General features: G+C 40.9%; 1 protein-coding gene across 3 annotated transcripts in view; it reads right to left on the bottom strand.

Moving 5' to 3' along the window:
• Nucleotides 1-5,688: 5,688 nt before the first annotated feature.
• Ptprg (protein tyrosine phosphatase, receptor type, G) overlaps nt 5,689-13,322 on the bottom strand; it is a 683,481-nt gene continuing 675,847 nt past the window's right edge. For 2 of the 3 annotated variants that reach the window (XM_087584907.1, XM_087584908.1), the window contains 2 exons: nt 10,504-10,639; nt 5,689-9,985 (listed from right to left, as the gene is read on the bottom strand). In XM_087584907.1, the coding sequence (XP_087441033.1) occupies nt 9,839-9,985; nt 10,504-10,639 (283 nt within the window). In that variant the 3' untranslated portion in view covers nt 5,689-9,838. 3 annotated transcript variants of the gene reach the window in all.

Consider the following 13,322-nt stretch of genomic DNA (forward strand, 5'->3'; position numbering starts at 1 on the left):
TCATGCCTGAGACAGTATGTCAATGTTTACATGTTGAAAAGATGAATTGAATAGTGGAATCTTGAGAAAGAGCAGATGTTGCAGTAACTTTGAGTAGCTTTTAGAGGTTAGGAGAGTTGTACTTTCAAGGTCCCAGATACTTAGCATGTTCCCGACCAGTGAGAGAAGTCAAACACGACAAGAAAAATCACCGAAAAAGCTTCTATACTTTATAAGACTTGCTATATAGATATGACTGACCAATTTATCTGTCATCCTTTATTACTCTGTATCCACATCCAGCTAAGTTTGCTGATATATGCTAAATATTTCATTGCATATTCTTGTCTGTCTAGCAGTCACAAGTTCCAAGAAGACAAGGATGTATTCCTTTCACATATACTATCTCCAAACCTTCTAGGACCTAGTAGTTGATTGTAGTTCATTGAGTGCTTAAAGAAAGTACTATGGCTTATTGATGACACACTAATGGAGATGAGGATAGAATCTTGGGATTGTCATGATACAACTCCAGCACAAATTGGTTAAGCAGAGGCTGGAGAACAATGGATTTTGTGATTATAGATGACTCTTCTAAGTAGTTGCTTCCTATTCCCATTGTGGGGGATTGAACTGAATAGCACACTGTGTCACTGAACAGCACCAGTCTCTTCTGGGAAGGTTCACCACCATAGGAAATAGTTACAGTTAAGGGTAAAGAAGTCTTGGTATAGGGCTAGAGAGATGACTCACTGGTTAAGAGCACTGACTGCTCTTCCAGAAGTCCTGAGTTCAAATCCCAGCAACCACATGGTAGCTCACAACCATCTGTAATAAGATCTGATGCCCTATTCTGGTTTGTCTGAAGACAGCTATAGTGTACTTATAGATAATAAACAAACAAATCTTTTTAAAAAAGAAGTCTTGGTATAAAGAGTCTGTGTATTTGTGTAGCAAAATTAGTGACTTGCCAAAGAAACAAGTATTCTGTTCAAGGGAGAAAAGGAGGAACTGTACACACACTAGGTTCTTGAGAGGGCATGAAAATGAATGACTGTGGAAAACTTGGCTTTCCATAGCCTCAAGGATCCTTCTTCCATTGTGATGAGGAGAAAGCACATATTGTGGATGCAAGGAAGTTGATAGAGCCCAAGTTATTTGGTTGAGTAATGCCTAAAGAGATCTTATTCAAATACTATTATGTAAATATACTAGCAGTTGGCAGTGGAAGTGTCATGGTATGGCATAAAGTTATGACAAGATTCCTTTTTTTTTGGAGTGTTTTGCAATGTCTAACACCAAGTTTCCAGTTTAAGTTTATGCTTTGTAAACTGGATGAAAGGTAATAAGGGTAGAAACTTGCTTTGGGGAATATCTCTACAGGCATGGCTACCTGTGTCTATACAAAAATATTTTCAGGTAAGTGGGAGAAAAGAGAGCTATGGAGGGAGATGGGGTGAGGCCAGCAGGTTTTCTTCAGCACTTGTAGCATCTGAGGGGATGGGTTACCTCTGAGAGAGAGGTGAAAGGCTTTGCTTAGGGGAATAGCTAGCAATTCCCTTGTAGTGTTACAAAGAGCTTAGAGAAAATTTTAAAAGACTGGGATACTTTGGAAGTACATGGCCATCTTATATGTACATACTCATATTAGGCACTTAAGGGGGTGGACTATGAAGTTTCTCCCCTACAGAAGGGTAATCTGTTTAGTAGCACTGAAGAATCTTAAAGAAGTTGATTAGCCACTTATGATGGCAACAAAATCCAGTTCATACACATTGAATCAATATGAACATTTGACAATGTATTAGTGATTAATTCTATTTAGATTCAAATGATTGTAATTTATCTTTCCATGAAAACTGTGTTAGATCTATTCTCTTGTTTTAAAGTCTCACCCCATGTTAGTTTTCAAGTAGTTATTTTTGAAACATTGTCATGATTCATGACATGTGATATATTGTAATACATTGTAAAATGTATTGTTAAAATACCAAGAGTTATAAGACAAATGACCATAACTTATAAAATGTTTCTCCCTTCAATCACTACGTTTCTGTGTGAGAAACAAATGGTCTTACTTGTGTGGGAATATACTACACACTAAAGGTATGTACTTCATGGAATTAAGGAATGCTACAAAAAGAGGAAATGGCTCTGACTTAGGTCCACTCATAATAGTGAGTGGCCAAAGAGGCCAACTGTGTCTATAGCAGCTGATAAATGAGGCTTATGATCGTTAATGTGTATGCAGTAGTGAGAATTGCAGGGGTTATCAGTTGAGCTACTGGCAATATGGCTCATCATGTAGACTTGCTGCCAAGCCCGATGGCATGAGTTCACTTCCCGGAACCTGTGAAGGACACATCTGACTCTCAAAATTCCTCCAGCCTCCACATCTGTGTGGTATCATGCCCATGCTGCATGTACTTCAAATAAATATAAAAAATAAATGCAGCAGAATTCCGCCAAGGCGAAATTAATTAGCACTGTAAAGAAGAAGGTGAGACAGAAATATGACCCTCTTTTTCAGTGTGCTGCACAGTGAAATACTGTGCAGTATTCTGCAGTTGGTGCTCAAGAGTAACAGGCATTGTGAGGCATTCTGTCACTTCTTGGAAGTTATGGAAGTGCCCCTCCCCTGAAAGGAAATAGAGAAGATTGCATCTAGGGAAAGAGGGGGGTGTGCAGGAAAGCTTCAGAGCAGTAGAGGGAGAAGAAACTGCAGTTGGGATGTATTGTATGAGAAAAATCAATTAGAACTGTGCTCGTGGAATTCAGAGAGAGATTTAAACTAAGCAGTGGTCTGGTTTCTTCACAGGCTGGAGCAGGAACACTGAACATTCTGCCCAGGTCACGGAGTGAATTCAATACCAGCATGGGTAATTTATCTAGACCCTGCTTTTAAAGGGCTAAGGCTCTTAGGAGGCATGAGAGGCTTGAGGAGCACACACAAGGTCCTAGGTTCAATCTCTAGTACAGGGAGAAAGAAAGGGTGAGGGGGAGGAGGAAGGATGGGGGAGCTTCCTGAGTATAGATTTCTTAGCATTGCTATTAAAATGAGCAAGCTAAATTTTGTATCAGGATTGGCCATAAATAGGCTAAATAACTAAATAAAACAAAGCCATAAGATCTTGCAGTGAATGATGTCAAGTATTTCCTGTGCACCATGTCAGAATTTTGTGTGAATCCTCATCTTTACTTTTCCCAGCTGTGTAATTAGGTAAAATTAGTTTCTGTGTTTTACAGATGAGGGAAAAGGCACTTGGAGAGGAGTGGTGTATCTTTCCCTAGGTCACTGCCAATAAGTGACAAAATTGACTAAACTCATGGCCATTTAACTCCATAGTTCTCTCCACTCTCTGGCAAATGTTGTTCCAATAAGTAGTCTAATGTAGAATAAAAGGAATTTGGTGAACACAGTATGCAGTCAGAAGAAGCGTCTGTGCTGAATAGTTTTACTTACTTGCTTGCAGTGGTGCACAATTGTCTTTTTAATCCTTTGCCTAAAATCAATCAATCTCTACTGAAATGTAATTTTGCGTGTGGTTTTGTGTAATGTTTGTGTTTTCTTCCGTTGTCTCCATCAGTGTTTTGAGATGGCATCTTGTAGCACATCTGAAGCATGCTGACTCAGTTGAACTGCCAGCAGGCCACAGACATTCTTCTCACCCCATTCCTCTGGCTCTAGAGTTACCCATGTTGTGTGCTCTGATGTCCACTTTTTACATAGGCACTGGAGAACCCAATTCAGGGTCTTGTGCTCTGTAGTAAGCTCTTTACCCACAGAAACACCTCCCCAGCCCTGCACGTAATTGTGAATAGATTGAATTTTTGTGTCAGTGTTGGAGAGTGAACCCAGGCCTCCTGCATCCTATCTAGACAAATGGTCTACCACCGAGGTCATCCTACTCCTTAAGACTAAAGTGTAATCTTGCCTCACGTGACTGAAATGCCCGTGGGCTACCTTACATTTTAAGAGTAAAGCTACTGTGTAGTCTGTGGATTAGGGTCAGGTTGCACTTCAGTAGCTGCTTGTGAGATGGACTCTTAACATGACGGTGATGATGCCTACACTTTAAGTCAAATTTGAAAGGGTGACTGGATTGGTGCAGGAAGTACCACCTTATACATTGCAGAGTGTGAAGAAGGAAAATAATTAGCTTGCAAGGCCGTGTCAGGTAGTGCTAACTTCTTCTTTCTCAGTTTTTAAGCAGCATGTGAGATAAAATGCAGCTCTTACTGTACTCCTTGCTAAACGAAACTTCCATCACCACAAAAACCATTTGTAATTTATTAGCTTTCACCTTTAACATCGGATATAGAAATTAAAGCTATTGTTTCATTCCTTCACCCTGGTGTCTATGACTTTGAGAAAGGGTGCTATGTAACTAACTCATGATGAACTAGAATTCACTATGTAGCTGAGGATGACCTTGAACTCTGGAGCCACCTCTCTCTTCCTCCCAAGAGCTAGGATTATCATCCATGACACCCCAACTTGAACCTTTGTCTTTAGTCCCATCTTTGAACCAGGGTGTGGCCATCAGTGACTTATTCCTAAATCCCATTGAAGTTTCACATTTGCTGGGTAAAAAGGTGGACTTGTAGTGCAGTGCCCCCTCCTCTATTCTCAGTAACAGAAATGAAGCTTCTTTGTCTATATATTCTGTACAGCCAAAGTCAGGGAGTTGGACAGTTGATTTTACTCTTTCTGGTCATAATGTCACACTTAATGGTACCATCTTGGTTGATTCCAAAGGAGTCAAGAATGTGGGAAGGCACTGTGCTCTGGCTGGCAGAATGTGGGTGATGGGGAGGTCAATATAAATGACTTCCCTGCTGCTCTTGGTTTTTGGTTTGTCAACCTGAGAGGAGAAATGGGCCTGGAATTTTTTTTTTTCTTTTCTTTTTTTCAGAGCTGGGGACCGAACCCAGGGCCTTGCGCTTGCTAGACAAGCACTCTACCACTAAGCTAAATCCCCAACCCCTGGGCCTGGGATTCTAACTGCATCTTTCTGAGGTGACTGCTCACCGGATCTAGAAGGGTTAGTTAGATGACTGGTGGTGATCAGACACGATTGCTGTGGGAGACTGTGAGCTGGCTGGCATACCACAACCAACAGTTTTCCAAAGGAACTTGGCATCTGAATGCAAAACGTCTATATTTTTAAGTGTAAGTAACTAATCTGGTTATAAAAAATTAGAGGCCAATTAAAACTGACAACTGACTAGGATCTATATAGACTATTAATTTGTGGGAAGAGATGCATTCTTACAGTGACACACACACACACACACACACACACACACACACACACACACAGAATGGAGAATTAAGAACCTTTGTACTGATCTGGAAATGTTAGAATTCCCTAGATGTAGAGGCACTTGTTCTGATCCTATACCTACCTCATGACTCTACAAATGTGTTTCGGTCAGTGAGCTACCCTTCCTCCTAGACAGTAGGTTAAGAGGGAAAAGTTGCTCCCACTATGGTTGAGAGCTTGGAGGGAGAGTCACCTGTGGGACTTTGTCTTCCTGACTCACCGAAAGAGGAAGACTATCCACAAAGTAGCATGGCAACTGCCGGTCCTTTTGATCCGTAAAGGTGACTACGGAACTTTCATTTACTATAGGTAACACCAGTGATAAGAGGGCTGCTACGTGTTAATGCGACCTCACTTTGTAGAAATGCTCGATACTAACAAGTACATCAAAAACCATACTTTATTTTATGTATAGCAATACAATTTACATATTAAATAACACTATAATAGAATGATTTGATATAGTTTTAAACAGAAGGAAAAAGGGAAAAAATTTCAGGTTATAAAACCCCTCCCCTCCCACGGAACAAATCTTTAAAAAAAAAAAATCACTTTTTCCAAAATGGGTCAATGTGATAAATGTATTCAGCGACTAGTCATGTCTAATTGCTATTGCGCTAATGGTCAATGGAATTAAAAAGAACGCCCGACATTCACAATCACTACCTCAAAGGAAGAACACACGGAGTCTTTTGGAATGCAAAGATGGTTCTACTTCAATACACAGAAGTTCACATATCCACCACGGGGGGGGGGGGGAAACAACAAAAAGAACCGTGACATCATTGAAACTAGAAAAAAATTAGCTTTATATGAAAATATAAAATTCTATGATTATATACCATAGATACAAAGCTCCCAGAAGATGCTTACTCAAGCAACAAAATATTTACAGGTTTAGCGTGTTTTTAGCTGTTTGAGAATGAAGCGAAAGAGACAGGCGTCGACACGGAGGTGGGGTTCTTTAGAAACAACGGCTGCTTGCTAGTCTCAAATGTCCTAACAAAAAAGGAGTCACTACCCCAAATGTTGGAGAGTTACGACATTTTATAAAATTGACTGTCTCCTTTTCTGGAGAGGTTTATTCCTTAAAACTCAAGATAGTTTTTCTTGAAATTAATTATTCTCTGTAGAAAAGGCTTCCCTTTGCAAATATTTAACAAAAATACTAAAAACATTTTAATGGCTAAGACAAAAGTAGAGGCCAAATGTCATTATAATTTCCTTTATTAATTTTTTTTGACCATGCCTTCTTTCTAGAGATAAATAAAGCCAATGCTGTGTTAGGTGGGAACTAAGGGAAAGTACAAAAGGCTGCATGAATTACAGCTGCTATGGAGGAAAAGAGCAGGCATTCCCTTCATATAAACATTTACTGGCACCGTTTGAACAGAAACTTTAGAACATCGGGGTTGAGAATGCATTCTCCAGCGGAATTGCAAAAGCTGTAACAGAACTATATTTTGATGACTTTTTCTTAAATTATGATGAGTTTGGGGTTTTTTTTAATATCTTTTTTTTTGCTTAGAATTAGTAATGTGTATCTTTGGTAAAGTGGTATCTATACTTTAATTTTAAATACAGTATATATGCATTTAAGAAAAGGTCATGAGAAGGCAGTTGTGCTGTGTCCTTATAAAACAATCACGGTGTCTTACTGGCTTCACTGTCATTCTGGGGTAAAAACTACCAACCAGACCTGCAACACCAGAACCCTTTTTTCACCTTGAACACTCTTTTTTTCTTTTTAACTTTGCTGGATTTTTCTATTCACCACGGGCTCTCAAAGCTCACGTAAAGTTTAAGGAAACCATCAAACTAAATTGTACTTATTCTTGAAACTCAGAAGGATACATATATATATATATATGTATATATATATATATCTCAAAGATGATATATGGTTTGATGGTTTGAGGTACAAGAAACCTTGTGGGTGTCTCTAAAACATGTGATGTCCACCTGCTCTAGTTACAATTCAGCTTGGTTTGTATGTTTCATCTCCCTGGAGGTAAATTCATACAAACAGCATATCCCATGAACTCTCACATTGGCTTTAGTACTAGTTATACCCTTCCCCTTGACTGTAGATAGTATTAACCTTCTTACACACTTAAGCCACGTGCTTACGTCTCAAAGAAAACAACATCTTTGGAACTCTTTGCCTCTCTGGAAAGATGCAAAAAATATTTTTGCCAACAGAAAAGAATAGTGAAGATAAATATTGTGGTGAACATGAGGACTGAGGACAGCTGAAGGGAACTATCATCCTCAGGAAAGGACGTGTGGACAGCTTTGGCAAAATGGGCACAGAGCAACTGCGCAGAGTCCAGTAGGCTGGCATCTGTAGGCTTTGGCTCAAGGCTGCTGTAGACGTGTAGGCTGCCCACAGGAAGCCTCTTACCCACCTTGGTTATATTTCTACTCTACTTCTTTCACCCCTTCTCCCCTCCTTCTTCCCTCACTAGTTAGTGTAAGAGAGAGTCCCGGAACTGTAGAGAGTATGCAATTCCATTCATCGAATCCTGCGTAAACAGCACAGAAAGTAATACTTGCCACTTGTCTTCTAATCCATGTTACTTTTACTAAGAGACAATCGAGAGACTGTGGACTCGAATGTCAATTCTCAATGGCGGAGTCACCGAGCATCTAACTGAAAAGCATTAGCTAATATCAGATCTGTGCACAGCAAAGAGAATCCACTGGATTGACTAGGAAGCCGTAGCTCTTAACTTTTTCCTTCCTTATTTCCCTCAGCCTCTAAGAGTTGTTTCTTATGGTTAATCCTTTGTATTGTGCGGAGGTGAGCCCTGTGGTGGGGCCGAAGAGGTTGGTCAATCCACCTAGCACAGACACTTTAGAGGACTCGGCTGCATTTTTGAAAGCCAGCCTCCCAATTCTCTCTGTGTGCACACACTCTCTTCATGAGCCTCTACTGGCCTGGCCCATGCGTTGAAACCCTTGGACTTGGCCTGTGACCCTCTCTTTAGCAGCTCTGGTTCTCCGGCACTTCTGTGACTCATTCCAGATAAACGACTCAAGCACAATAAAGCCTCATTCACGCTGAGAGGCTGCCTTCTTCCTTCTAAAGCTTTCTGGCAATAAAGAGGAAACCAGTCTTGGGGGATGATCTCAAGTCTGCCAGAAGTTGACTTTTAAAAGGAAACAGGAACAGGGAGGTGCAGATCCTGGTTAAAAGTTTAGTGGTTTTTCTTTTGTTTTAAACAAACTCAAATGAAATTGCTTAATCGTGCTTACAGTTTGCACACATGGACCACGTGCTGAAAGCAGACGCAGAGGCCGGACTCTGGGCTTCCTAACGACCACTGCCATCTTTTAGGGTCGTACATTTGCTTGTAAACATCTACAACTCTTAAAACCCAGTCGAAAACGGAGACGCCATCTTTCATTCAAGAACTAGATTTTTCTCTTGAAGATTCCTATTTCTTTCTCAAAGTAAGATTGATTCATCTACAGGGATTGAGTCCCACATATATTTCCAATTCCATCTTAAGTAGAGTATGGATGTAATTAAGAGATTTATTATGAAACATTTGGCAAAAAAAAAAAAGAATGCTGTGTATAGGTAGTGTTTATTAGATTGCTATAGGAGTAGTTAGTAGGGGCTTTTCAAAGACTACGTTTAAATTTCAATACCTATTTTGCTTTTGTAGCTACTCTGGTACTATTTACCAAAAAGCTATAGTGAGATTAACTAAAGAATGCCACCAGTAAATTGTGTAAAAGAGGGCCATCTTCCCATTGTAAAAGACAGCCCTGAGTTTGAGGGCGTAGCTACTTCAGAGAGTCAGAAATGGAAATAACACACACTGTCCACATAGCTACTGTGAAATCTGTAATACAGAATGATTCTTTATTTTGACACATTTCAACTGTGAATATAACTTGGTAACTAATAAGAGATGTTCACATGAAGTAACTCAAGCCCTCTTAACTTCTCAGTGGATTCTTTAGCCATTACAAATGGAACTGATGTTGACAGACCTTAAGGGCTCCCAGTAACCTGCTGTCCTGCAAAAGGAAACAATGCCCATCCACTCCATTGAAACAGAAGGCATAATTATCGAACAGTGCCTAGAAAACAGAGGGGACCGAGAAAAGTACAGTGTTGCCTGCTAGGAAATTGCAGTTGCTTGAGAATAATAATAAAACTGAGATTCACTGTCAGAACAAAGACCTTCACTGCACGGAACTGAAAAAAAAAAAGCATGGATGTGGTCATGGAATGTCACATCAGGGTTTCTGTAGTATTAGGTTATAGGCAGTAACACTGATCATATAGTGCAAACTAGGTAAAGTTGCGTTTCACTGTGTGAAATGAACAGGCGCAAATGCTCAGTAGGATACCATTAAGACAGAAAATGGCAAAAAATAAATATCAAAAGTTTTATCAGTGTAAAAAAGTAACTGGGTTATTGTATAACCTAGAGTCTGGCAAAAAAGGCCTCAAAAAAGTTCTGTCTTTACAAGTCTCAGAAGTTTACAAATGAAGTGCCCTTTCCGGGGTCCAGTCACACCAGAGACTCCATGCTCTCTGCAGGGTCCGATTCCTCTGCAGTTAGCACAGCACCATTTTTGTCCCCTGTCATGGGACCGTTTCCATTTTCTTTAGTGCTGACCAAGCTGAGCATTGCTTTGTAGACAAACTGGTATTGTTCCTAGAAGACAAAAAGGAAGAGTGGGTTAGACATCGTGTCAAAAAAATATTCTTCTAGAAAACACTCCCAGAGAGACAAGAGCAGAAATCTCATCTTAAGAGACTTTAAAAGTGACCGTTTGAACCCTTAATCACTGAGCTCTGCACTGTCTTCATGTCCTACCGGTCCCTGTTTTAGTGTTGGTGACTCGCTAAGAAAACAGAATAACCTTATTTTGTAACTGGACAACACACTACTAATAAACAGAGGTTTCCTTTTATCTAGGACATTACCCATATTTCGGGCTGGATAATTCTGTGTTGGCAAGGGCTGTCTGCGCATGGTTCAGTGTTTACCAGCCTTGGCCTTTATACAGGAAATGCCAGAGCACTTCGGTCCAGTTGTGAAATCCAGTAAGTCTCCAGATACTGCCGGATGTCTCCTGCTCAACACACCCTGGTTAAGAGCCCCAGGTCTAGAGTATAAATCTGTGGGTCGCCCGATACTGTGAAGGTTTGATGCATACGCAAACTACTTACAATGTCTGTGAATACTCCAGGTCTCATAAGGTTGATCATTTTTGCCACCTGGAACACATCCACAGCGTTTTCATTCTCTAGCTGCTGGGACAAGGTGGTAAGGGCACACAGCATTCCTGCAGAAACTGCTCCATACCTGGGGACAAGGAAAGAAGATTGATTCTAGATTTGTTAATGGGGTGCACGTGGCAGAAGGAAATTACCACCTTGTATTTCCTTAGGAATTAGGTACGTTGGTGTCTATTCCAGAAGACAGAACGATTTAAAAGTGTGACGGGAGGAGGGATTTACAAGTTCACACACAGGGGAAAGGCTGGAAGAAGCTGAGGAGGAGGGCGACCCCATAAGAAGACCAGCAGTCTCAACTAACGAGGACCCCAGAGACCTCTTAGACACTGAGCCACCAACCAGGCAGCATACACCAGCTGATCTGAGCCCCCCCCCCCACAACCCCTGACAGGGAGAGGATTGCCTGGCCTGGCCTCAGTGAGAGAAGATACCTTCGAGAGACTTAAGACCCCAGGAAGTGAGGAGGCCTGGCGTGGGAGTTGTGGAGACTGGGGTGGGGTGGGGGGAAGAGAAATGGGATGAGGGATGAGGAACTGTGGAAGGGCTGACTGGGAGGGGGTGATAAGTGTAAAAAAATAAAATAATAAAAAATTTTATAGTCCATTAAAAAGACATTTTTATGAATATAAAATCTGCCAAACTGCTCCAATAGAACAATAGAAACGTAGCTTGATATCTAATCAGAAACAAAAGGCTTACAGACATGGAAATATTACAGGTTTGGTGTTGGATAACCTATCTGGGAAGACTGAGTAGGTAGCAGTATTGCACGGGCGCTGGAATACACAGGTGGGGAAAAAAGCAAGCCAACCCAGTGTGAGAGCCTTGCTTAGTTCCTATCACATAAATAGGAAGCACTACAGGGCCCTCATTTTCCAATGTCCTTAAACATACAGTGTCCACTCTGTTGCCATCTTGGCCTTTAATAGCTGAGCCTTCTCTCCAACCCTCAGGCAGATAAACTGAACTTAAAGAAACCTCACTGTATAATGAATGATGTTTTGCCTAACCACAAGCTACGTCTATGTCATTCCTGTCAGATCACAGTGCTGCCTGACACCAGTGACATCATAACGCAGAAGTGTCCCGGTGTAGCAGCACATCTGTCTATGTTTGTGTTAATGCTGGTTTCAACAGGCTTCTCTGACATCAGTCCTAGACAGGTAAAGCAGTACAGTCTCCTCGCAGCGTGTAAGAGGTGGCCACATCCACACCAGGACGTTGTACGACAGAATAACAGCCAACTGGTGAATCTCTAAGGACTTAGGGATTTTATTATGTATGAACGGATGTGGCTCAAAACAAGTTAGAACTTCTAAAATTCTTCGAATTACAAGTTTAAAACCGATTGCTTCAAACCGATTGCTACCTGGTCAGATGCTAGTTTCTCCTCACTTCAAGCTTTAAAAGCCTTGTGAAGCTGATGGCTGATTTCCTTGAGTGTGAAGAAAAGTCCTTAATACGATTTTTGGCCATCTGAGTGTATCTTCTCTCTGAGCTTCTTCCGCTAATAAACTTCGGGTAACATCTGTTACGTTTGCCGCTTTCAAATGGTTTTCTGAATGATTTTATCATGTTCCTGGTACATGTTTCAAGGGGTTCCCCTCTTCTCCAGCTTTTATAAACGTTGATGAACATTTTTCTTTCCCTGGGATACGGGCACTTTAATTAGGTTTACATCTAAACGATGCAAATCAAGGTTACCTTGGTTTTGAGGGGAGGGAGATTGCCTTTGGGAATGCTGTCTGCAGCCCAGCATTTTTTAAAGATTTTCTTTTATAGCTTCTAATCTGTGGTCGTCACATTTCAAGAAAGGTTATAAACGTGTACTCTGTTAGAGCCCCAAACCCACACACTGCACATTCTCACTGCAGTCTTCTCAGAAGACCTGCAAACTTCTGCTCCACTCTATCCCATTTTAGAAGGGTTTTGGAACCAGACTATCAAGGAACAACAGATGATGTTAGGATGTTTCAACCCTACAAGAGTTCAAGGGAAGACATGTCTCTCCAGCTTTTCAGTTTTCCTTCACAACACCATGCCTTTTCTCCATCTATCCGGGTCGGCTGGGTCTCAGCGTTTCCTTTCTATCCTCACGCATTGTGTTTTTGTTTAATTTCCAAGTTTGAGGAATCTCTGTTGCTCCTCCAAGTAGCCTTGTGTGGTACTCATGGCCTGGCTGCCTTCAGTTGATGTTACAGAGAAGCGAATGGTGCTGACTTGGTGAACCTGGACACAGGTACACGACACTACTCTTGAAACTCTGGTAACTCGTAGGTTCTCTGGGCAGTGGACATATGATGTGAGCGCTGCATCTTCATGTTTTCTTCTTGTCTTTTGTGTTTGCTACCTTGGTTAAACCCTGGATCATGTAATGTGCCAGCACTGGAAGCAGGCATGGTCTTTGTGGAGAAACTACTAAAGATCTGGATAAAAAAAAATGACAGCGTGTGTCATGGGCTTCTTGTAAATGACATCTGGTTAAGGATGGTGGCTCGTTTTCTTTGTTTTGGAGAGGGTTTGAATGCATGCTTGTTTGTTCCATTGTTGATTATGGGTGTTTTCTACTGATTTTTATCTCTCTTGATTTTTTAAAAAATCCCTTTGAAAATGTCTTGGATTCATTCATACATCTTGGTACTAGTTACTATGATGGCCAGGATAAAGCATATTTTCTCATAATGTACAATGTTACTAGATTTTTGGATGCTATTTTACTCCTGATTCTTAAAATATATAGGACTAGCCTG

Source organism: Rattus norvegicus, chromosome 15, assembly GCF_021556685.1.
Source record: "Rattus norvegicus strain SHRSP/BbbUtx chromosome 15, alternate assembly SHRSP_T2T, whole genome shotgun sequence".
NCBI classification, from domain to species: domain Eukaryota; kingdom Metazoa; phylum Chordata; class Mammalia; order Rodentia; family Muridae; genus Rattus; species Rattus norvegicus.